Here is a 24,913-nt window from a genome sequence, read left to right as displayed (position 1 = left end):
GACGTCAGCGGCGGGGGAGGAGCAGCAGGAGCAGCATCGCGGCCAGGAGCGCCCCGAGGACGCTCACCGTGGGCACCACCATCTCGGAGACCAGGTGCATGTGGCGGCGCAGCGGCTCTGAAACGGAACGACCGGGCGTGGAAGCCTCCCCCCGCCACTGCCGACCGCCCGGGGGGGGGCATCACTGGACGAACGGCACCCACGCGGGCGCACACCGCAGGGGACTGGCGGCCGGGCCACCGTCCCTGGACCCCCCCCCCCCCCGTGTTGTACCTGGACTTGGGATGTCACATTAAAGGTGATTCTGTTTTAACAGGAAACGTGTTTGCTCTGACTTCCCTTGCACTGTCAGGGCCCCAGAAAGACACTGGAGAGGAGGAAGAGGGCGGCCATCGCCCATCTCCTCACACCTTCGCATCTTGTTATTCTGCATCTCTGACTTTTTTTTTTTCTTTGTGGGTCATGGAGCTTGAACTTGGCCTGGGCACTGTCTCTGAGCTCTTCAGCTCAAGGCTACCGCCCTACCCTTGAGCCAGGCACCACTTCCCGTTTTGTAGAGGTTAATTGGAGATAAGAGTCTCAAGTGGTAGAACTCTAGCCTTGAGAAAGTCTAAGGACAGTGCTCAGGCCCTGAGCTCAAGCCTAGATTGGCCAAAAAAAAAAAAAGCTCAGGGAAGGCAGGCGAGGTGGCTCATGCCTGTAACCCTAGCTACTCAAGAGGCTGAGATCTGAGGATCGTCATTCAGGCCGGCACTAAAGTCCTTAAGACTCTTATCTCCAGGTAACCACTTAGAAAACTGGAAGTGGTACTGTGGCTCAAGGGGCCGGGCTGAAGAGCTCAGGGACAACACCCAGGCCCAGAGTTGAAGCCCCATTACTGACAAAGAAAAAGAAGCTCAGGGACAGTGCTCAGGCCCAGAGTTCATCAAGCCCAGGACTGGCTAAATTATACACACACACACACACACACACACACACAATTTATCTTGGGCTGGGCTGGTGGCTTACTCCTATATTCCTAGCTACTCAGGAGGCTGAGATCTGAGGGTTGCAGTTTAGTCGAGCCAAATAGGAAAATCTGTGAGCCTTATCTCCAATTAAACACAGAAAAAGCTAAACGTGGCACTTTGGCTCAAGTGATAGAACACTAGCTTTAAGTAAAAGGAGCTCAGGGACAGCACCCAGGGCCAAAGTTCAAGCCCTAGGGCTTTAGATTTATCTTGAGTTATTTGTTTGTTGCCAGTCCTGAGACTGCTTTAAAGTGAAGTGGAAAAAAAAAAATCCAAAAGTGGCTTTGGAAGGTAGACTTTAGATATGTCTGCATTTTGATCAAGATTTTGACAATCTCATTTGAATATAATTCTTCATGGAGTTTACTTATCAAAGAAAAGAGCTAAAATACACTCACCTGTAGCAAGCCTCTGGTTGTTGATAGAGCAAGTCTCCAAGGCTTCAAGGCGCCAACTTTCAACCTAATAGAAACCCGCCCCCAAAATAATTTTTTACACTAATGTTTTATAGTTAGTAATTCTTTTTTGCAATGAGCATAAGGCAAAAATAAACATTTAAAGAACCTTCTTGTCATTTAAATGAGTTGTTCATTTGTATGCACGGGAGAGAAGGAATGAAGGAAGAATGTTGTGAAGATCATTCAACATAGGCCTCCAAGACAACCCGGGCTCCGGCATGGCCTCCAGTCTTGTTTTAAAAGACTGGCTCTGAGGCTTGATCTCGGGTCCTCCTGTCCTCACTTTTTCTGCTTAGGGCTCATGTTTTTGTTTTTTTTTTTCTTTTTTTTTGCCAGTCCCGGGCTTGAGCTCAGGGCCTGAGCACTGTCCTTGGACTTTCTCAAGGCTAGAGCTCTACCACTTGAGCCTCAGCACCACTTCCAGCTTTTTTCTATGTATGTGGTGCCGAGGAATCAAACCCGGGCCTTCGTTCATGCTAGGCAAGCACTTTAACCACTAGGCCAAACTCCCAGCCCCTAGGGCTCATGTTCTATCACGTGAGACATAACCTCCAATTCTGGTATCTTGCTGGATAACTGGAAGTAAAAGTCTCATAGACTTTTCTGCCTGTTCTTCCCAGGTCGGGTTTCAAACTGCAATCCTCAGATCTCAGCCTCCTGAGTAGCTGGGGTTACAGTCATGAGCCACCAGCACCCCAAAATACCTTATATTAGCAGGGCTGGGGCTTGAACTCAGGTTCTTGCACTGGCTGAACAGGCACTCTACCACTGAGCCACGCCTCCAATCATAGTGCTGTTGGGCTGTTTATACCAACTTGTGTAAAAAGATGAGATCTACTTCTATCTTTATTCAGGTATTTTAAATTTTAATTCATAATTACTTCCTATGACTAGGTGCAGCAACACAGGAGAAAGAGCTGAGAGAAACAAAGGATCATATTGATTTTTAAAATTTTATATTGAAGGGGCCGGGAGTTTGGCCTAGTGGTTAAAGTGCTTGCCTAGCATGCACAAAGACTTAGGTTCGATTCCTCGGTACCACATACATAGAAAAAAGCCAGAAGTGGTGCTGAGGCTCAAGTGGTAGAGCTCTAGCCTTGAGAAAGTCCAAGGACAGTGCTCAGGCCCTGAGCTCAAGCCCAGGACTGGCAAAAAAAAAAAAAAAAAAAAAAAATTTATATTGGAGTTCATGCATATAATATACTGTTCTATTTGGTGGGAAAAGCAATGAAAGCAATAGTGATGGTGGTCACTATACTTATCTTACTTAACTTTCTTCTTTTGCCAGATCTGGGGCTTGAACTCAAGGCCTGGGCACTTTCTCTGAGCTTTTGCTCAAGGCTACCACTCCGCCTCCTGAGCCACAGTGCCACTTCTGGCTTTTTCTGTTTATGTGATACTGAGAAATAGAGCCCCGGGCTTCATGCCTGCTAGACAAGCACTCTACCACGAAGCCACACTCCCAAATGCAACTTTTTTCTTTTTCTTTTTGTCAAGGGGCTTGAACTCTGGGCCTGGGCACTGTCCCTGAGCTCTTCAGCTCAAGGCTACCACCCTACACCTTGAACCACAGCGCCACTTCCAGTTTTCTAGTGGTTCTTTGGAGATAAGAGTCCTATGGACTTTAGTGCCTGGACTGACTTTGAACTGTGATCCTCAGATCTCAGCCTCCTGCTAGCTAGGATTACAGGGGTGACCCACAGCCCAACCCCAACCTTGGTTTTTCCTTTTTTGTGTATGTGCATTCTGGGCACTACCCCTGAGGGTGTTGTTGTTGGTTTTCCCCAGCCAGCTCTCTACCACTGAGTCACAGCTCCACTTCTGCTCTCTACCACTGAGTCACAGCTCCACTTCTGCTCTCTACCACTGAGTCACAGCTCTACTTCTGATTCTTTTGGTGGTTAGAGAGAAGAGTTTCCAGACTTCCTGCCCAGGCTGGCTTGAACTGCAATCTTCACATCTCAGACGCCTGAATAATTTGCATTACAGATATGAGCCGCCAGCACCTAGCGCGTTACTTTTCTGTATGTTGAAGAATCTATAGCATATGCGTGAAGATGACTTTAGGATAGTTTTTAACTAGATGTCTCTGTTGACTAAGCTCTGTGCTAACCTAGAGCCTAACACACACCTGTGTAACCTCTGGCCATGTCTTCAGGGACAGAATTTTGGATTCTGTTTACTTCGATGTAAGCAAATGAGCAAGACAGACAGGAGAAGACGAGGCGTGTGGCATAACCAGTATTAGACCAAAAGAGGAGAGGTCATTATGTAACCCTGTGCCACCTCAGTGCTTAGCTCTGGCAGTGTAGACGCCATAGCATTCATCCTACCTCTCGAGGATTCGGAAATCCATTGGCAGTGATTATCTTCCTGTAGTATTGAACCGAAGCCTTGGGATAGCGAGGCTTATTCCTGATGTTAAATTCAACGTAGTAGAATCCGTATCTATCTGTGTAGCCTCTCTCCCATTCAAACTCATCCAGCAAAGACCAGGAAATGTACCCTTTTACATTTACTCCATCTTTGATTGCTGTAAAGATACATTAACCCATTTTTATTATTTTCTGATCCTGGGGCTTGAACTCAGAGTCTGGATGCTGTCTCTAAGCTTCTTTTGCTCAAGGGTAGTTCTGTACCACTTGAGCTACAGTACATTTCTGAGTATTTGGAAATGAGAGTCTCATGGACTTTTAGCTTTGAACTATGATCTTCACATCTCAACATCCTGAGTAACTAGTATTACAGATGTGAGCCTAACAGATTGCTACTTTTTTGGGGGGACGGGAGGGGGGCAGTCCTGGTGCTTGAACTCAGGGTCTGAGCACTGTCCTCGGGCCTTTTCCTCAAGGCTAGTGCTCTACCACCTAAGCCACAGCACCACTTCCAGCTTTTCTATGTATATGGTGCTGAGGTATTAAACCAGGTCTTTGTGCATGCTAGGCAAACACTCTACCACTAGGCCAAACTCCGGCCCCCACATTGCTATTTTTATTAGTAATTAAAATCTGTTAAAAATAGAATGACATAGCTGGGTGCTGGTGTCTCATTCCTATAATCCTAGCTACTAAGAAGGCTGAGATCTGAGAATTAAAATTCAAAGCCAGGCAGGAGAGTCTGTGAGACTCTTACCCCCAATTCACCCCCCAGAAATATGGAACTGGTGAAATGGTTCAAAGTGGTAGAGCACTAGCATTGAAGGAAGAAGATTAAGAATAGAGCTTAGGTCCTGAATTCAAGTCCAATGACCAATAACAAATTATATTGTAGAGGTATTATTAAACTGTTGTTCTTGTGGGGTTTTGTGTGCACGCGTGTACACACACACACACACACACACACACACACACACACACACACACCAGTACTGGGGCTTTTGCCTGGGTTTTTACCCAAAGCTGATGTTCTACCACTGGAGCCACACCTCCACTTCTTTCTTTTTGGTTTTTGGCTGGTTAATTGGAGTCTCTCCGAGTTATTTCTGTGTGGCTTGTTTCAAACTGCTATCCTCAGATCTCATCCTTCTGAGTAGCTAGGATTGAAAGCATGAGCCAGCCACTGGCACCTTGCTCACATTTCTGAGATAGGGAAGCAAGTTTTAGTTGATCCTGTGTGCATTCAGGTTTTGCCTAGACTAAATAGGAAGTGTGGAGGGCTGTAGGTCACACCTTACCTTTCAGCATTTCGTTAATGTAGCCTCTGAGGTACTGGATTCTCCACTCATCACACAGCTGAGTGCAGTGAGACTGCTGAGGGGCTCCATTTTCCATCACGTAGATGGGGGGACCGCCATATTGAGTCTGAAAGGGAGCCAAAGTAATGAAGATCCTCCAACTGTGATTCTCAGATGGGTTTCATGGCTCACATGATCACAGGAATTCAGGGCTCCACATTCTACTGAAGTGCTCATTATCACATAGTAGGTGCATCTGTTAGCTTAGAGATAAATGAAGCTGAAGGTCTAGAACATAATTATCTATTTCCTTTTCTTTTTTCTGTCAGTTGTGGGTCTGAACTCTGGGCCTGGGGACTGTCCCTGAGCTCTTCAGCTCAAGGCTACCACCCTACCTATTGAGCCATTGTGCCACTTCCAGTTTTTCTAGTGGTTAATTGGAGATAAGAGTCTCAGATCCTCTTGTGCCTGGGCTGGCTTTGAAATGTGATCCTCAGATCTCAGCTAGGATTACAGGCGTGACCTGTGCACCAGCAAAATATAACTGGTTTTGGCAGCACTAAGAGTTCAACCCAGGGTCCGTGTGAACCAATCCATACCCTCCCAGCCTTGCAGTTTATCATTCCTGTGTGTCCTTGGGCTTTCTCAAGGCTAGCACTCTGCCACTTGAGCTGCAACACCACTTACAACTTTTTTCTATGTATGTGGTACTGAGGACTCGAAGCCAGGGCGTGGTGCATGCTAGCAAGCACTCTACCACTAGGTCACACTCCTGGCCCCTCCCTTTGCTTTTTTGAACAAGACTGGCACTGTACCACCTGAGCCACTGCTCCACTGCCAGCCTTTTTACTGACTATTTGGAGATCAGAGTCTCATAGACTTTCTTGCCCTGCCTGGCTTCGAACTGTGATCCTCAGATCTCAGCCTCCTTATGTAGGTTGGGATTACAGGCCTGAACTACCAGCACATAGCTTTATTTTGTTTTTGAGATAAGGTCTTCCTAACTTTTCCCAAGTTGACCTCAAACACTCAATCTTCTTGCCTCCATCTCTTGAGTGGCCAGAATTATAGCTTGTGGTGCTGTGACACTGTCGGGCCAAACGTCTCCCTTTGGTTAACATGCTATGCACCTGAGCAAAGTTGAGGAGCCTCCTAAATCCCCAGGGCACGGAACAGAGCCATTTGGACCCCAGCTCTGGCCAGGTGGGGTCAATGAACTCTACTAAGTCCCAGTCGTTGTGGTAGCTGGGTCCCTGGCGGGAGGGGAAGCGCCTTTCAGTGATGTATCTTGTGGTAAAGTGACCCAGTCCCAAGAAGTCAGCTGTGCCTTTCATGTAGCTCTTCTCCTGGATGGAGAACTCCGGAAGCCGGGACATTTCCAGCCCTTGCTCTGCACTCTTCCTTCCTGACCAGAGACAAGAGGGACATTTGAGAGTTTGATTTCTCACAAATCATTTTCCTCTTCTACTCTGTGATATAAAAAGACATAAAAAGCCAGAAATAAGGCTAGAAATGTGGCTTAGTAGTAGAATGCTTGCCTAGCATGCAGGAAGCCCTGGGGTCGATTTCTCTGTACCACATACACAGAAAAAACGGGTAGTGGTGCTGTGGCTCAAGTGGTAGAGCGCTAGCCTTAAGGAAAGCCCAAGGACAGTGCCCAGGCCCTGAGTTCAAGCCCTGGGACTGGAAAAAAAAAAAAAGTGTAGGGGGAGGGAATTTGAATACACATTTCTCCAAAGAAGATTCACATGAACAATGAGCACATGAAAAGATACTCAGAGTCACTCTTCATTAGGAAAATACAAACCAAAGCTACAATGAGATATCACCTATACCTTCAGGATGGCTGCTGTCAAAAACTCAAAATCCTACCTGCTTCACAATAGCCAAGCTATGGAAACAGCCTAGATGTTCTATATTGGATAAGTGGATGCAAAAAACGTGGTACCTACACACAGTGGAATTTCACATGGCCATTAGAATAATAATATGTCCCACTTGCAAGGAAATAAATGGACCTAAAACAAATGTTGAGTTAAACCAAGCTCCAAGAGACAAACTGTACCTGTTTCTTTTCTCATAGGAAAAGATGCTGGATCTAAAAAAACAACTGGACATGAGCACTTACTTATGATGCTAGGCATTCACAGATTAAAAGAGAATATTCTGAGGGGAGAAACCTAAAGGCATAACTCCTCTGAACATTTTTTTTTTTTTTTTGCCAGTCCTGGGCTTGAGCTCAGGGCCTGAGCACTGTCCTTGGATTTTTCTCAAGGCTAGAACTCTACCACTTGAGCCTCAGCACCACTTCCGGCTTTTTTTTTTCTATGTATGTGGTACCAAGGAATCGAACCCAGGTCTTCGTGCATGCTAGGCAAGCACTCAACCAGTAGGCCAAACTCCCGGCCCTCCTCTGAACATTTAAAATGACTGTTTATCAAAATGAATTCCAGGCCTGGGCTCAGGCCTGTAATCCTAGCTACTCAGGGGACTGATATCCGAGGATCAAGGTTCACAGCCAGCCTGGGCAGGAAAGGCTATGAGACTTTTATCTCCAGTTAGCCACCAGAAAACTGGAAGTGGAGCTGTAGCTCAAACTGGTAGAGCACTTGCCTTTAGCAAAATTGCTCAGAGACAGCACCTAAGCCCTGGGTTCAAGCCTCAGGACTGGCCAAAAAAAAATAAGAGGGCAGGCACCGGAATCCTAGCTACTCAGGAAACAGTGAGATTTGAGTATTGCTGTATGAAGCCAGCATTGGCCAAGAAGTTAGAGTCTTATCTACAATTAATGGGGGGTGGGGGTGGGGTGGGGGTGGAGAAGGCGGAGAATGTAGTAACCTGGCTTACCAATAAGATCCTTCATGACTTGAGGGTAGTCACCAGCATAAATGGGGTTGGCAAACCAGCCCAGGCAAAATTGTAGGTATCTCTCGGCCGCCTCTAAGTCCTTGAGACTGCTCATGTCCACAGGTTCCCCCCAGTTGCAGGTCAATGAAATCCCCACCAGACCTTGAGAAAGAAAAAGAAGGGTAGGAAGCAGCATGATATTGCTTCATGGAGCTTATATGTCCATGATTTAAAACCTTGTTATGTCTAAGACCAAGATTCAAACTTTTTTTTTCATTTTTGCTTGTCCTGGGGCTTGAACTCAGGACCTAGGTACTGTCCCTGAGCTCCTTTTTCTCAAGGCTACTGCTGTGCCACTTGAGCCACAGCACCACTTCCAGCTGTTTCTGTGATTAATTGGAGATAAGAGTCTCATGGATTTTCCTGGCCCAGCCGGCTTCCGACCATAATCCTCAGATCTCAGCCTCCCGAGTAGCTAGACCCGAGCCACTGGCACCTGGCTCAAACTCTTGATCATGATGCTTTCACACAATAGCTGGCATTCTATTTGAGCCATGCTTCCAGCCCATAAGCTCTATGGGACTCAGGCTGGCCTGGAACCTGCCATTATCCTGCCTGAGCCTCTGAGTACCACGTGTTTGCTTTGTGTGCAGTGGGTCTCACCGTGCTGCTTGCTGCGCCACGTGTTGTTGTAAGCATGCCAGGCTTGGGCGTGTGCCTGAAAGAGAAGCAGGAATTCATAGCTGGCTGCCTCCAGTTCTTTCCCCCTCTCCACTGGAATGACCTATTTAACTATTTTTCCCTGCTTTTTTTTTTTTTTTTTTTTTTTTGTCAGCCTTAGGGTTTGAACCCAGGGCCTGGACATTGTCACTGAGCTTTTTTGCTCAAAGCTAGTGCTCTACCACTTAGAGCCACATCTCCATTTCTGGTTTTCTGGTGGTTTATTGGAGATAAGAGTCTCACAGATTTTCCTGCCCAGGCTGGCTTTGAACTCACATACCTGCCACCTGAGTAAGTCCAGATTATAGGTGTGACCAGTTTGAACAGGAAAATCCATAAGACTCTTATCTCCAAGTAGTTGACAAAAAGCTAGACATGGAGTTATGGCTCAAATGGTAGAGAGCCAGCCTGGAGCAAAAAAAAAAAAAAAAAAGCTAAGGAATAGTACCCAAGCCCTGTGTTCAAGCCCCAGTACTGACACACATAGACACATAGCAACCACTCTAAGATGGCAGTCCTGAATACAAACTGGGTGGGGCAGAGGATCAAGGCTCAGGCTCCCCCTTTCCCCCTCCCAGTAATGAGGCTCACTTTAAGGATGTGATGTGCTGCCTTGTAGAGGCCTGTGCCAGGCAACCGCAGGCCTGGGGCATGGTGGCCGGTCTCATAGCCCTTCTCCACCATGGCCTACAGGAATAGAAAGTGGGGAACCATAGGACCAGTGAGAAGCTGCAGAGAGCTTCCTCCTTCCTCCCCTCCCCCCACAGCTCTCCCTGCTCCCTGCTTACCCGAGGATCGCTGAAAGTGACCCAATGCTTCACTCGGTCCCCAAAGGCCTCAAAGCACAGGTTGGCATAGTCCCTGAAGTAGCCGGCCATGCTTACATTCTGCCACCCACCATATTTGACCTGGAGTAGCTGCCAACACAGAGAGAAGCTGGAGCCCTAGGGAGAGACTCTGGAGCTGATAAGGCCTTGAGCAATCTGACAGCGGAGGTCATTTCTACAAAGCAGGCAACAGCCAAGCCGGGGACAGGAAGGAAATCTGAGACTCCTGCTTGTAAGGAACCTACCTGGGATGTGGATATTAAGAAGTCATGTGGGCTGGGGACTGTGGCTCAGTGGTAGAGTGCTTGCCTAGCATGCGTGTAGCCCTGGGTTCGATTCCTCAGTACAATGTACACAGAAAAAGCCAGAAGTGGTGCTGTGGCTCAAGTGCTGAGTGCTAGCAAAAGAAGCTCCTTGGATATCTTGGTGTCCTCATGAAACAGGGTCCCCTGGGGAGGTGATTGGATCATGAGGCCCCCTTTTCATGCCTCGGCCTGGGCACCCCAAAACTTATCAAAGAGCTTCATACAAGACAAACCCTTCCCTCATCCACCAAGGGATGAAAGGAACCATCTTGGAAATACAGGCCAGACTCTTCACCGCACTGGACCCACCTGGTACCTTTACTTTTCTGACTCCAGAACTGGGAAAGGAACATTTTGAGGATTTATTTATGTGTTTATATCAGGATTTGAGCTCAGGGCTTCCCATTTTCTAGCCAGGCACTTTATCACTTGAGCCATATTTCTAACTTGTTCATTCATTTGTTTATTTTGTGCCCATCTTGGGCTTGAACTCAGGGCCTAGACACTATCCCTGAGGGTTTTTTTTGGTCAAGGCTAGCAGTTTACCACTTGAGCTATTGTGCCACTGGCTTTGTCTGTGTATATGGTAATGAGGAATCAAACCCAGGGCTTCATGCATGCTAGGCAAGCACTCTGCCATTAAGCCACAGTCCCAACCTCTGAGTATCTTTTGCTCAAGGCTCATGCTCTACCATTTGAGCCACACCTCTACTTCCAGTTTTTTGGAAGTTAATTAGAGATAAAGAGGTTCAAGTAACTAGAATTATAGGTATGAGCCACTGGCGTCCAGCTATTTATTTTTAAAACAGAATCTCGCTACCATGCCCAATCTGGTCTGGAATTTTTGATCCTCCTGCTTCAGATTCTTGCAAATGCTGGCATTGTAGGCATACCCCCACCAGGACTGGCTAACATTCTGTGCTTTATAAGTCATCCAGTGTGTGGTATTGTGTTATTGTTAGCACAATAGTCTAAGACTCAATCGGGGAGACCACTTCATTCACAGATCCCAGACCCCTGTCTCTAGCTCGCCCTGGCCACCTGGTGTCCATGCCTGGGCTTCCTCCCTCTTGCTGAGCCAAGCTCTCCCAAGCCTACCTGGCCCTCACCTGTGGCAGGTCCCAGTGATACAAGATGACAATGGGGGTGACGTTGCTATTTAGAAGGGCATCGATCAAATCGCTGTAGAACTTGATCCCTTTCTCATTCACCTGCTCGGCTGTAAAAGAAGATGATATGAAAGGATGTCTGCCTTTTAGGTGCAGCAGTCCTGGGCCCCGGGGCTCCTCACCTACTAATGGGACACTTGGCCCCACTAAGTCTCAGAGAGAATCCTTTGCTTTTTGTGTATATTCTGGGTTTTGAACTCGGGGCCTCGCCACTGTCCCTGTGCTTTTGCATTCAAAGGCTGCTACTCTACCACTTGAGCTACAACTCCACTTCCAGTTTTTTTGGGGGGGGCGGGGGGTTCATTGGTGACTTCGCTGTCCTGGGCTGACTTAGAACCAACAATCCTTGGATCTCCTGAGTAGCTGAGGTTACAGGCAGGAGCCACCAGCTTCAGAGGGGGCCTTTCACTATGCCTGGGAGCCCCATGGCCTGCAGAACCCTCCCCTCCCCCAGCTTGGTGCTGTCCCTGCAGAAGCATGAGGGAATCCCCTACCTCACCTGGGATGCCAGTGGGCAGGAGCCGGGGCCAAGACAAGGAGAATCGGTAGTGAGTAACTCCCAGCTCTTGAAGCAGGACCAAGTCCTCCTGTAGAGACAGGGATGGGGCCACCAGATAAGTAGGAGGGGAAAGCAGAGGCCTTCGTGCATGCTAGGCAAGCACTCTACCACTAGGCTATGTTCCTAGCCCCCCCCCCCTTTTTTTTAGTTGTTTTTTTTTTTAATGTTATTTATTGTGCCTGCAGTAGGGCTTGAACTCAGGCCTTCATGCCATGGCTTGCTCAAGGCTGGCTATCTACCACTTGAGCCACACCTGCACTTTCAATTTTGGGCTACTTCATTGGCAACAAGAGTCTCATCATGGCCTTTCCTGCCCGATCTGGCTTTGAACCTCAATCCTCAGATCTCAGCCTTCTGAGTAACTGGGATTACAGGCATCAGATTGCTTGTCACGCAGACTCCCCAGTACACTGGTCCCCACTGTCTAGCAGGTGGGCACACTGCCCCCCTCCCCCAACTCACCTGAACCTTGTAGTAGCCGGCCCAGGCCTCGTCTGCCGTGCTGGCTTCCAGCACCTTCCCCGGCCCGATGTGCATGAAGGCATCCCAGATGCTAGCTCCTTTCCCGCCCTGGTCCCAGGCGCCCTCCATCTGGTAGGCAGAACTGCCCACACCCCAGGAGAAGCCTGGGCCGTGGGCCAATAATAGTAAGTTAAATCTAGGGGCTCGGGCCAGGAGTTTGGCCTAGTGGTGGAGTGTTTGCCTAGCATGCACAAAGACCTGGGTTGGATTCCCCGGTACCACGTACATAGACAAAGCTGGAAATGGTTCTGTGGCTCAAATGGTAGCGCTCTATCTTTGAGAAAGCCCAAGGACAGTGTTCAGGCCCTGAGTTCAAGCCCTAGGACTGGCAAAAAAAAAAAAAAATCTAGGGGCTAAGCTGGGTACTGGTGTGGCTCAGGCCTGTAATCCTAATTACTCAGGAGGCTGGGATCTGAGGATCACAGTTCAAAGCCAGCCTGAGCACAAAGTCAGTGAAACTCTCATCTCTAATAAATCATCAGAAAATGGGAAGTGGGGCTGGGGCTCCGGGGGTAGGGCAGTAGCCTTGAGCTGAAGAGCTTAGGACAGCACACAGGCCCAGAGTTCAAGCCCCATGACCAGAAAAAAAAAATCTTGGGGCTAGGGAAGATAGTTTGGAAGAAAACATTTGCTTAGCATGCATGATCTCTTTGGTTCAAGCACACACACACACACACACACACACACACACACCCCACAATGTGTTAGAAACATTTTACAACAGTTACATGGAGATATGTATCTCTTCTCCATCAGAAGCTCAAAACATCCACTCCTTTGCCAAATCAGTCAAGGTGGCAGGTCAGCAGACAATCAGATGGTCAGACACACAGGCATATGGAGACAGACATGCAGGAGAATGGACATACCAGGTGGGAAAGTTCCATAGTAGAAGGAAGTGTCTTCTGGGGACCCCGTGCTGGCAGCCCCTGGCTTGGGCCCCAGCAGGAGCACACACCCGAGAATGGAGACCCACAGGGGCTTCATGGTGCCCAGATCTCCTCCATACTGGAGAAAAACCACCTATCAGGTCACTGACCGGATGGGGACAGAGGCCAGGAGATGAGGAGGACACAAATGGGGGCCACTTTCTTTGTACCCACAGATAGGCCAAACCTCTACCCTGGCCACTGGTGGAACACTGGACAGGAGACCAAGCTGGGCCTGGCAAGCCTCTCTCCCAACTCTGGTCTGATGAGGGAGACCCACCTCTCAGAGCCCCCCTGGCTCTGCCCCATGGTGGTGGCAGGACACAGGACAGCCGATACCCACCCCACCCCCAGCCACTCACCCAGTGCTGAGTGTCAGGACCCCCTGACCCAGCCCAGTCAGCTCACCCTGGATTGTCCTGGGTGCCTAACACCCCACACAGCCTGTACTCTCTGACCCAGCTTACGCCAGCCCTGAGCACAGAGAAGGCTCTGGGTGGGGGTGTGGCCCGGGCCTGGTGGAGTGCTGAGCTAGCCATGCAGCCTGACTCAGCAAGGCCCTGGCCCTGGGCCTCCAGCTGCCCCCTCCCAGGGGAGAGAGGCAGCAAGGACAGGAGGGCGTGGTCCTCTGTCCTCTAATGCTTCAGACTTAGGGGGGAGATGGGTCACATCTATCTTTCTGCCCCTCCCAGCTAGACTGATAGCTCCATGGTTTATTCAAGTGGATTTCCCACTCCAGCCTCTTGGGATTCTTTTTTGCCTGTCCTGAGTTTTGAACTCAGGGCCTGAGCACTGTCCCTGCACTCCCTGCCATTTTGAGCTACAGCTCTACTTCTCCGTTTGGGGTGGTTAATTGCCTGAGCTGGCTTTGAACGGCGATCCTCAAAGCTCAGCCTCCTGAGTTGCGAGGATTGTGGGTGTGAGTCATCTAATCCTAATGGCTGGATAACAGAATCGAGAGGAACAGCTGCAATCTTGAGTAGGGATCCCTCCCCACTTAGAACCCCACCACCACCTCTGGGTGGCCCAGCCACCCCAGCAGATAACCACAGATGCAGTGAGCAGGCTAGCCCTGAACCCCAGCCAGCCCCCCAACCCTAGCCGCCCTACCAGTGACCCCCACCTCATTCTTCCCCTGTGGCTGGGGGCTGATGGGAAAGGGGAGGGGCTTAAGTAGTTTTAAACACTCCAGAGTGGCAGGGCTGGTGTCACAGGGTGGGGGGGAGGGGACAATTGTCAGGGTCCCCAGTGAAATCAGAGGAGCTTGCCCTGTGGTACCAGGAGACTGTGGCCATGACAGTAGGTTAGAAGGAGCACTTAGATGCCTAGATCTCCTTCTGCAGGGCACTGCCACGCAAGGCCATGGCCAGTGGTGCCCTTGGGCAAGATGCTAGGCTCATGGCTGAGTCAGGCAGCGTATGCGCCTGGTTCCGGTAGCTCTACTTAGAGCTGGGGGCATCTGCGTTTGTGTTGAAGGGGTCTGGTGAAGGAAGGTGTCACAGTTGTGAAGCTCTGAGGCTTCCCTCCCCCCCATATTGCAGAGGCTGATTGAGACTTGTAGAAGAGGCCTGGGGTCCAGCTGGACCTTGTCTCTTTTCTTCCTTTTCTTCCTTGTCTCCCTCCCTCCTTCCCTCCTTCCCTTCTTTCTTTCTTCCTTTCTTCCTTCTTTCCTGCCAGTTTTGGGGCTTGAACTCAGCCTGGACACTGCCCCTAAGCTTTTCAGCTCAAGGCTGCTGCCCTACCCTGGGCCTAGGCATCGTCCCCGAGCTCTTCAGCTCAAGGCTACCTCCCTGTCCTTGAGCCAAACCCCACTTCCCATTTTCTAGAGGTTAATTTAAGATGACTCTCAGGTCCTTTTGTGCCCAGGTTGGCTTTGAACCTCGATCTTCAGATCTCAGCCTCCTGAGTAGCTACATTGTCACTTCCAACTTTTTCTGTGGTACTGAGGAAGCAAATCCAGGCTTCATGCATGCTAGGCAAGCATTCTACCACTAGGCCACCTTCCCAGCCCTGAAACAAGAATCTTGCAACCTACTCAAGGAGGATCAGGTGGGTGAGAGAATTTGTTTCTGGCTAACTCCAACACAGAAGGGCTGGGGAAGTTTAGAATGTTGAGACCCAGAGTGGTAATGAGAAATGGATCTCTGACCTGCCTGGCAGTGGCGGGCGGGGGGGCGGTTGTGGAGGATTAGCCAGAAATTATATATGTTTTTTTTTCATAGAGGCTACCAAAGCAGTAGGATCCTTGGTCTTGGTCAGAACCTCCAGAACTGAGACAAATTAAACTCTTTTTATTATTTTTTTGAATTTGTTACTTGCCACAGGCATACTGTTCCAGTGACGGAAAGCTAACTAACACTGACTTACTCAAGGTCAACTTCTAGTTCACCGTCAAGCAGGCCTAAGGAGGACCAGAGCTGCTGTGTGTTAGTGACACACCTGACATCCTAGCTACTCAGGAGGCTGAGGTCTGAGGATCATAATTAGAAGTCAACCCGGATAGGAAAGTCCATGAGAATCTTATTGCCAGATAACCACCAAAAACCTGGACGTGGAAATGTGGTTCAAGTGGTAGAGCACCAGCCTTGAGCCAAAAAGCTAAGGGACAGAACCCAGGCCTTCAGCTCAAAGCCCCTGGACCAACACACACACACACACACACACACACACACACACACACACACACACACACTGGAAAGATGGTGACCAGATCCTTTTCCTCCGAGCTTGGAGCTCCTCTAACTCATATGGCTCCCCCACTCCCCTATTTGACATTGCTTAATTAGGCCATTCCTGCAAACCCCCTCAGAACATTCCTTACACTTTAAGAGAAGCAGGCCCAAATCCCTCTGCTGGCCCAGCCACCCCACAAACCACTTTTGTCTCCACCCAGGAGGCCCACAAACCACAGGGCGTGGCTTTACCCTGTTCCTGCCACATCCAGGGGCAGGCTGGCCTCCTTCTCCCCAGCCCAGGCTCTTTTCCCATCCTCCAGTCACAGCGGCCAAGAAAACAGGAAGTATCTTACTCACCCCAGTCCCCTGGGGCTTTGGCTTTCCAGAGTCAGAAAGGGTGAAGAGGGCAGAGGGTGGCTCTGTAAAAGCCAAGTCTATCTTATGGGGCTTTTAGTTTGGGTCTGTGGGAAACACCCCCCCCCCAAAGTGGTAGAGCAAAAGAAGCTCAGGGACAGGACCCAGGCCAGAGTTCAAGCCCTAACTAGAACTTGCAAAAAAATTATATATATATATATAATATACATATGTATATATAATATACATATATATATGTCAGGAATGGGCGGGGCAAACCTTCCTGGAACACTTCTCTGAGCCACCCTTAGGGGACACTCTTGCTCTGTCTGGGTTTCATCCTTTCTGAGCCATCCTTGGCAGTCTCCAGGATCCTGGTTTACAGCACTGGTTCGCAGTGATCAGGAGATTCCTGCCCTGGTAGGAGGGGCCCCCCCGGAAGGCCTGCTCTCCAGCTTTAAGGAGTCTTGTAAAATGTTGAGAGGGGTCAGATACACCATGCCTAGAGAACAGGCTTGACTTTTCACTAGCCGTCCTGAGGCTGCTATTTCCTCATCACTGGGAAACCTGTTCTGGGGACCAGAGCCCCAGGACTGGACACTTTTCACATCCCTCTGACAGATCACACCTCAGACTTCTCTGTTCAAAGGCCAACAGACACCCAAAGTGGGAGACTGAGCAGTGTCCAAGCCCCGCCCCTTCCTGTCCTGAATAGGTATTTCTCTGGAGATAAAGAGTCCGATTTTAAGTCTGGTCTGCCTTTGAAACATGATCCTCAGATCTCAGAGAACTACAGTATGATCCTCCTGTGATTCGCAATATTTCCGTGTCCCACAGGAGCCTGGCTTTGGTGGCTCACACCTGAAATCCTAGCTACTCAGGAGGCTGAGATCCAAGGGTCTAGACTCGAAGCCAGCCAGGGCAAGAAAGTCCATAAGACTCTTCTCTCCAATTAACCACTAGAAAACCAGAAGTGGCACTGTAGCTCAAAGTGGTAGAGTGCTAGCCTTGAAGAAAAGAGTCCAGGGATAGCACCCAGGCCTTGAGTTTAAGCCTCAGTACACACACACACACACACACACACACACACACACACACACACACACACACGCACGCACGATGTTTGAACCACTTGGGCAGGGGTTCAATTCCTCGGTACCACATATACATAGAAAAAGCCAGAAATGGTGCTGTGGCTCAAGTGGTAGAGCTCAAGCCTTGAGAAAGTCCAAGGACAGTGCTCAGGCCCTAAGTTCAAGGCCCAGGACTGGCAAAAAAAAAAAAAAAAAGGATAAAAGGATTAAATGAGGCCAGATGCTCACTTCTGTTGGCCTGAGTTCGAGCTGGGGATAGCTGGCTCCCTTTAGTCTTTGGGTAACAGAGTCCCCTCTGACCACGCGCCTCCCATCACTGAGGGTAAGTACCTTTACTGGCCTGCCTTCTTCCTGCAATGCAGCCATTTGGGACATCCAGGTTTGGGTTGGTGGGCAGGGTGAGTGACTCTGGGGTCGTTAGAGTCACATGCCAAACTTGTAATTTCCATTGTATGATTTATTGTATTTCTGTATGTATTGTCAGTCCTGGGGCTTAAACTCAAGGCCTTCTGCTCTTGTTTGACTTTTTCACTCAAGGCTGGTGCTCTACCACTTGAGCCACAGCTCCCCTCTGGCTTTTGGCTGGTTAAGTGAAGGTAAGTGTCTTGCAGATTTGTCTATTTGGGCTGGCATCAAACCTCAGTCCTCAGATCTCAGTTCCTGAGCAGCTAGGATTACAGGTGTGAGCTACTGCCACCCATTTTTTTTTTTAATCTGGGAAAACTGAGGTCTTCTCTTTGGGCGATCATTGGGCCACGGGGGAGAGACAGAAGCCCCTCTGGAGTTGGTCCAGCTGAGGGTGGAAAGGTCTAGCCTGTTTCATGGGAAGGACTTTGGAAAAACCCATTTAACCAATGGAAACGCCCTGTAAAAGGTCACCATGGCCCACACAGGAGACCTGGGTATCACAGCCTGGGCTGAGTTCATGCCAAGCAGTATGGCAAGGTTATGGTTGAATGATGGTCAAACAGACTTGGCCAGCCTGATGGAGAGAGGTGTCACAGGAGCCCAGCCCAGCCCGAAAAAGGGATCATGACAGGGCAATTTGAGACTCTAAAACAAAAATATAGGGGATTAAATGGATTATCAAGTGAACATGATTTTATTTATTTATTTATTTAGCTAGTCCTGGGGCTTGAACTCGTGGCCTGAGCACTGTCCTTGGGATTTCTCAAGGCTAGAGCTCTACCACTTGAGCCTCAGCACCACTTCCAGCTTTTTTCTAAGTATGTGGTACCAAGGAATCGAACCTGGGTCTTCGTGCATGCTAGGCAAGCGCTCTACCACTAGGCCAAACTCCCGGCCCTATTTTTGGCTTTTTCTATGTATGTGGTACTGAGGAATCAAACCCAGGTCCTGAGTCTCCTACAGAAGTGGAAGGCCCAGAGAAAGAATTGAAGATTGGGGTGGCACACAAGCAGGAACATGGAATGGATCTGCTTGAGAGGTGACTTCTCTGGCCCTTTCACTTTGCAGAGGAGAAATCAGGGCTCTGTGCAGGCTTGGACCTGTGGTGTAGGGGAGGGGGTCAGTGCTAAGCAGGAGCAGGACAGAGGCTGTGCAGTCCTGGGGAAATGCTTGCCCTTTCTGGCTCTTGGTTTTGCATACACAGTGGTTATCCAGTGTTTTCCTTTCTGGGCCATATGGATGTCACTTCCCTACATGGTCAGGCAGCTGTGGCAGGGCGAAACCAAGGTCCTCTAACTGGGCAACCATGGCGCATGGGAGATGTGAGGATAGCAGTTTGAAGCCAGCCCAGGCAGAAAGAGGTCCATGAGACTCTTATTGCCAATTCACTGCCCGAAAACAGAGGTGACGCTGGGGCTCAACTGCTAACCTTGAACAAAATGTTCAGGGACAGAGTCCAGGCCCTGAGTTCAAGTCTTGGGGCTGGCAGAAAGAGAGAGAAAAAAAAGAGAGTGATGGAGGGAGGGAGAGGGAGAAGAGGAAGGAAGGGAGGGAGGGAGGGAGGGAGGGAGGGAGGAAGGAAGGAAGGAAGGAAGGAAGGAAGGAAGGAAGGAAGGAAGAAGGAAAAGAAAGAAGGAAATTCGGGGCTGATGGAGCATGCCTCTGGACACATGGGCTCTAAAAGGGCAGTGCCGGCTCCCCTGGCCTCTGCCAGCAGGTGATCCTGGGTCATTGGCAGAGGAGAAACCCTGGCATCCCAATCCTACAGTGTGACCTGAGGCCAGGCCAGAGATGGCAGCCCATGCCAGGCCCAGGGCCCGAGGGAGGGGAGGAGGAAGAGGAGGGTCAGGGTCTGTGCCAGGCAGGAAATGCCTGCAGGAGTTGGGCTGGGAGTTTCCTGTGGGCGCTGCCACAGCCTGGTGACCTCACCTCCCAGACACTCCAGACAGCCCCCCATTCCAAATAGGACATTCCTTTGTCCCCCGGATTGGCAGCTGCAGTGGTGGTGGCCTTCCATTCACTCCACAGTGTTTACAGAGCACTCGCTTAGCAGGAGCTCCAGGCAGGACTTGGGGTGTGGGGCGGGGTTGGGGGGCTATGGAGTCCAGCAGGCTCCCCAGCTCTGCCACCAGGGCTCTGCACACCTTGACCACTGCTCAGACTGGCACATGAGGGCTGGGGTCCTCGCTGGCAGGAAGAGCTCCCAGGGTGGATCAGCCTCGGGGTACCTGCCTCCTGTGTGACACTGAGTCTCGAGTGGGCACCGGCTCTGCCTCATGGGTTCAGGAGTCTCTCCCGTATGCCAAAGCTGCGGATCCTAAAATTGGATTCAGCAGAGCCCTTGACTTTGGTGTGCGGCCATTTCCTCAGGCCCCTGTGAGCCTAGGTTTTCTCATCTAGCGACTCAGGAGGCTGAGTGGTTCAAAGCCAACCCAGGCAAGAAAGTCTGTGAGACTCTTATCTCCAAGTAACTACTTCAAGATAAGCCAGGAGTGGAGCTGAGAATCAGCCTTGAGAGGAAAGAGCTAAGGGTCAGTGCCCAGGCCCCAAGTTTAAGCCAAAGCCTGGAACACACACACACACACACACACACACACACTCGCGCACGCACACGCACACATGCCCAGGGTCTGGGACACTGGCTGAGGATTGAATGGCAGAGGACTCACCCGTGGGCTGGGAATGAGCAGGCAAGGTGGGGCAGGAGGGGCTCAGGCCAAACAGGGAACAAGGCCTCTCCTCTCCCTCCCTGTCTTCCCTCAGGCTCTTGAGGAAGATTTTCCTGCCTGAAATCACAGGACCTGAGCTGGACGTACCATGGCCAGCTCTTTGCTTCCATTTCTGTTCACATCTTGTGATTCTAGCTACGCAGAAGCCGGAGATCTGAAGATTGTGGTTCAACGCCATCCTGGACAGAAAAATCCAGTGGTAAAGGGCTTGCCTGGCATGCATGCAGGCCTGGCTTCCATTCCTTGATACCACATACACAGAAAAAGCCAGAAGTGGTGCTGTGGCTTAAGTGGTAAAGCTCTAGCCTTGAGAAAGTCCAAGGACAATGCCCAGAGCCTGAGTTCAAGCCCCAGGACTGGAAAGTAAAGAGAGGGGGATGGGAAAGAAAAGAAAGAAAGATCCAGTTAACCAGCAAAAAGCTGGAAGTGGCGCTAAGGCTCAAGTGTGAGCAAAAAAGCCAAGCAAGGGCATGAGGCCCTAAGTTCAAATCCCACCCCCTCTCTCCAGCAAATAAAATCCAAAGCAAACACTATTTCTACCTTAGGGGACCACACTCCCAGCCCCTAATTCTACCTTAAAGTCACAGGGGTGATATGAAGCTCTCATGGCTGACTGGTAAGCACTGTTCACAGCAGGGACCCATTATCTTGATGAATGCAACTAAAGGATAAAGTGGGACAGGTGGTCTCTTAGTGGAAGGGTCATTTATTTATACTGTGGTTTGGTTTGGTTTGTTTGATTTCTGTTCCACTACTAAGGCATGCACTCAGGGCCTGAACACTAGCTCCTAGCTTTTGCCCTCAAGGTTGGTACTATTTGAGCCACAGCCTCACTTGTGGGTTTTTAGTAGTTAATTGGAGATCAGAATGTCATGGGCTTTTGTGCCTGGGCTGATTTTGAACCTTGATCTTCAGATCTTGGCTTCCAAGTAGCTAGGATTATAGCCATGAGCCACGGGTACCTGGCTTATTTATATGGGGTTTTGATGGCTGTTTAGGAGTCCTCTGCTCCTTCGATTTGTCCACTAATTCTCCATCCAAGCTGAGGAAGCCCATGCTAAGGCAAGACTCAGCCTTGCCTCCCCTCCTGTCCACCCAGCCCTCCCTGGAGCTCTGAGGAATCTCCGGATGTGGAGAAGGAAGTCTCTGGGCTGCGGAAGGCAGGCTCATTTCCAGTGTGGCCGGGGCCGCCAGCCCCAGGTCCTGTTTACAGAGTGAGGTGGACAGGGCCAGCACAGCCTGGCGGCAAATGCGCTCGTGCCTGTGAGAACACAGGGCCCGCAGGGCCTGGCCGGGTGAGGCATGGAGAGCCTCGTGCCAAGGGGAAAGTCAAATCTAAAGAGTGTTTCCTCCCGGCTAGGCCGCCCCAGACTTTTGTCTCCAGTCTGTGGTTCCTGCAGTGATTCATAATCAGCGGGAACTTATAAATAAACCCCGCCTTAGCCTCTTCCCAGTCTGAGACCTGTAGGGGTGAAGGGGGGGGGTGGGAGGCAGGAGCTGGTGTGCAGACTGCAGTGTCTGAATTCTGAACCAGAGTAGGCTGCGTCTCCTGTGTCCTGTGCTGTGGAAAGCCCTGCTGTAAACTTGCCCTGTGGCTCACGCCTGTAATACCAGCTATCCAGGAGGCTGAGGTCTGAGGATCACCGTGTGAAGCCAGCCCAGGCAGGGAAATCCATTAGAAGGCTTCCCTCCCCTTTCTCCTCTTCTTCCTCCTCCTTTCTTTTCTTGCCAGTCTTGGAGCTTGAACTCAGGACCTGGGCAGTCAAGACTAGCACTCTAGCACTTAAGCCACAGCATCTCTTCTGGTTTTGTTTTGTTTTTTTCTGGGTATGTGTTTCTGAGGAATCAAATCCAGGGCTTCATGTAGGCGAGGCAAGCACTCTTCCACTCACCATTTCATGTGAACTGCTTGTTTTCCCTGGGTAGCAGGACTCGGGGTTCAGAGAGGGTGTGTAATTGGCACCGTTTCACACAGCAAGTAGATTGAAACACCAGGCTTTGGGCTACACAGTAACTATGGACTGAATCCTGGGGCCTGTCCGCTCTATTTGCTGTGACTCACCTGAGGGCTAGCTTTCCCAAGGCCTCAGTTTCCCCAGCAGAGTGGGGGCACTGTAATCTCTGGGTACCAGGCATATCATAACAGCCAGATGTGTGGATATTCAGAGACAGGGAGAGAGAGATTTTCTGTGTCATGACCCCAGAAGAAGCTGTTCAGCAGCAGAGCTGGAATCTTCCAGGGGTCAAAGGATCTTAACTTAGGTAGTTTTCTCCCCTCCTCCTCCTCCTCCTTCATCTTCCTTTTGTTTGCACTGCTTTAAAAAAAAACCTGTCATTTATTTATTTATTGTTGGTCATGGGGCTTGAACTCTGGGCCTGGACACTGTCTCTGAGCTCTTTAGCTCAAGGTTAATCCTCTACCACTTGAGCACAGCGCCACTGGTGGTTTTCTGGTGGTTAATTGGAGATAAGGGTCTCACAGTCTTTTGTGACTGGGCTGGCTTTAAACCACAATCCTCAGATCTCAGTCTCCTGAGTAGCTAGGATTACAGGCATGAGATACCACTGCCCAGCCTTCAATTGTGTTTTGTTGTTGTTGTTTTGCCAGTCCTGGGCTTGAGCTCAGGGTCTGAGCACTGTCCTTGGGTTTTCTCAAGGCTAGAGCTCTACCACTTGAGCCATAGCTCCACTTCTGCCTTTTTTTCCCCCTATGTATGTAGTATGGAGGAATCGAACCCGGGTCTTGGTGCATGCTAGGCAAGCACTCTACCACTAGGCCAAATTCCTGGCCCCTTCAAATGATATTTTAAAGGTGAGTACAGTGTCATAAGTCAGGTAAATAGCTCATTTTCTTTTTGGATAATGTGACCCCTTTCCTCACTCTCTCCCAGTTTTCCCTCCCATCCCCACCCACAAATTGTATGGTTCATTTTCAACTGCAGCTGCATTTGGTCACTCTTTGTCCTTCTATTTCTGTGCCCCCCCCAGCACTGTCACTGTTTATTTATGTGGTACAGAGGTACTGAACCTAAGGCCTCATGCCTGCTAAGCAAACACTCCACCACTAAGCCACATTCCCCCTCCCTTCCGTTTACCACTTGAGCCACAGTTCTGCTTCCAGCTTTTTGCTGTTTAATTGGAAATAAGAATCTCACGGAATTTCCTGCCAGGGCTGGCTTTGAACCATGATCCTCTGATTTCAGCCTCCAGAGTAGCGAGGATTACAAGCCCTGAGCCACCTGTGTCTGGGGTGCAGGTAGTTTGCTAAAAGCTCCAGCAATCTGACCAGAAGGCCTCATGGCTGAGGGAGCGCCTTCAGTAATGGCCCGTGGACAGTAGGTGGCGCCATCCAAACATCCAAGCTTCTCACTCTCAGAAGGTGTTAAAAGCTGCCTTCCCCTGACTGTCCCATAAGCTGCAGGGGAGAGAGCTGTAGTGATTCCCTGAGGACAGCGATCACCAAGTCTTCTCTCCCCCCACCCAGAGGCCCAGCCAAGAAATCCCTGTGAGTAAGAATCTAGGATAGGACCCAGAGGTCCTGAGGGCTGAAACCCCAGTCCTGGGACACTTCTCCTGAAGGACAGACAATGTCCCCCCAAAAGATCTCCCAGGGCTGAGTGCCAGTGGCTCATGCCTGTAATCTTAGCTACTCAAGAGGTTGAGAGTTGAGGATATCAGTTCTAAGCTAGCCCAGGCAAGAAAGTTCTGGTTCAGAGACGGGGATGAGGGGTGGGGCGTGGGGAGGGAGTGCCTGGAAGGGAGAGAAGAAGAGAGAACAGCACAGAACAGTGCTCTATGATGAGCCCTCCAGGCTTGCTTGCTCAGCCCCCCTGGGCCGACTGTTTCAAAGGTTTAACCCCTCTAAGGAGACCAGGACACATTTCTATTCAAACATGGATGTCTGCTTTTATTTATGAAATAAGGCTTCTGTTCGCTGCTAATTAGTGAGCTCCTATAAACCCTCTCCCACCTCAGGATGTGGGGTACTAGGGGAAAATCCCCAATAATATAAAAATATGGAATTCCAGACACACTGGGCTGGGCCAGCTTTTAGCCTGGGGAGAAGGAACCTGTTACCCCGTATTACTTGAATTTGTTCTTTTGTTGGGAGTGAGATGTTGGTACTGGGGCTTGAACTCAGAGATTGGGTGCTTTTCTTTTCAAAGCTGGGACTCTACTACTTGAGCTAGGGCTCTATGTCTGACTTTCTGGTGGGTAATTGGAGATAAAAGTCTCACAGATAGCTGGACGCTGGTGGCTCATGACTCTAATCCTAGCTGTTCAGGAAGCTGAGATGCAAGGACTGCTGTTCAAAGCTAGTCTGAGGATTCTCTCTCTGTCTCTCTCTGTCTCTGTCTGTCTGTCTGTCTGTCTGTCTGTCTGTCTGTCTGTCTGTCTCTCTCTCTCTCTCACACACACACACACAAATCTCACAGTCTTCTGCTGGGGTTGGTTTTGTACTGTGATCCTCAGATCTCAGCCTTCTTGAGTAGCTAGGCGTGAACCACAAACACGCAGATTTGAACTCATTTCTTATGCATAATTAAGCTGTATGCAACTGTTCTGGACCCACAAGGGTCCAGGAAGAAATGGATGAGTTTGGGGGGTCAGAGAATATGCGGAGCATAGCCCAG

General features: G+C 49.8%; 1 protein-coding gene across 1 annotated transcript; it reads right to left on the bottom strand.

Annotated features, from left to right (window-relative positions):
* Positions 1 to 4: 4 nt before the first annotated feature.
* Lctl (lactase like) lies at positions 5 to 13,080 on the bottom strand. The gene is made up of 13 exons (XM_090358146.1): positions 12,960 to 13,080; positions 12,031 to 12,194; positions 11,509 to 11,596; positions 10,950 to 11,059; positions 9,497 to 9,625; positions 9,300 to 9,395; positions 8,652 to 8,706; positions 7,989 to 8,150; positions 6,272 to 6,546; positions 5,142 to 5,268; positions 3,802 to 4,001; positions 1,409 to 1,472; positions 5 to 117 (listed from the first exon to the last, which is right to left on the bottom strand). Exons 1-13 carry the CDS (start codon positions 13,075 to 13,077, stop codon positions 5 to 7), a joined length of 1,701 nt encoding a protein of 566 aa, XP_090214272.1. The 5' UTR covers positions 13,078 to 13,080.
* Positions 13,081 to 24,913: the final 11,833 nt, after the last annotated feature.

Source organism: Megascapheus bottae, chromosome 25 (genome assembly GCF_031878675.1).
Source record: "Megascapheus bottae isolate mThoBot1 chromosome 25, mThoBot2.hap1, whole genome shotgun sequence".
Taxonomy (NCBI): domain Eukaryota; kingdom Metazoa; phylum Chordata; class Mammalia; order Rodentia; family Geomyidae; genus Megascapheus; species Megascapheus bottae.
The sequence above is the reverse complement of the archived record's forward strand: the minus strand, read 5'-3'. Positions and strand labels throughout refer to the sequence as shown.

Excerpts from the sequence above, each read along its gene's own strand:
- Lctl (XM_090358146.1), bottom strand. The coding sequence starts at position 13,077 with ATGAAGCCCCTGTGGGTCTCCATTCTCGGGTGTGTGCTCCTGCTGGGG. Across the intron at positions 12,195-12,959 it reads CTATGGAACTTTCCCACCTG|GCTTCTCCTGGGGTGTGGGC; the intron begins GTATGTCCATTC and ends CCCACGGCCCAG. Across the intron at positions 5,269-6,271 it reads GGCTCCTCAACTTTGCTCAG|ACTCAATATGGCGGTCCCCC; the intron begins GTGCATAGCATG and ends GCTCCCTTTCAG.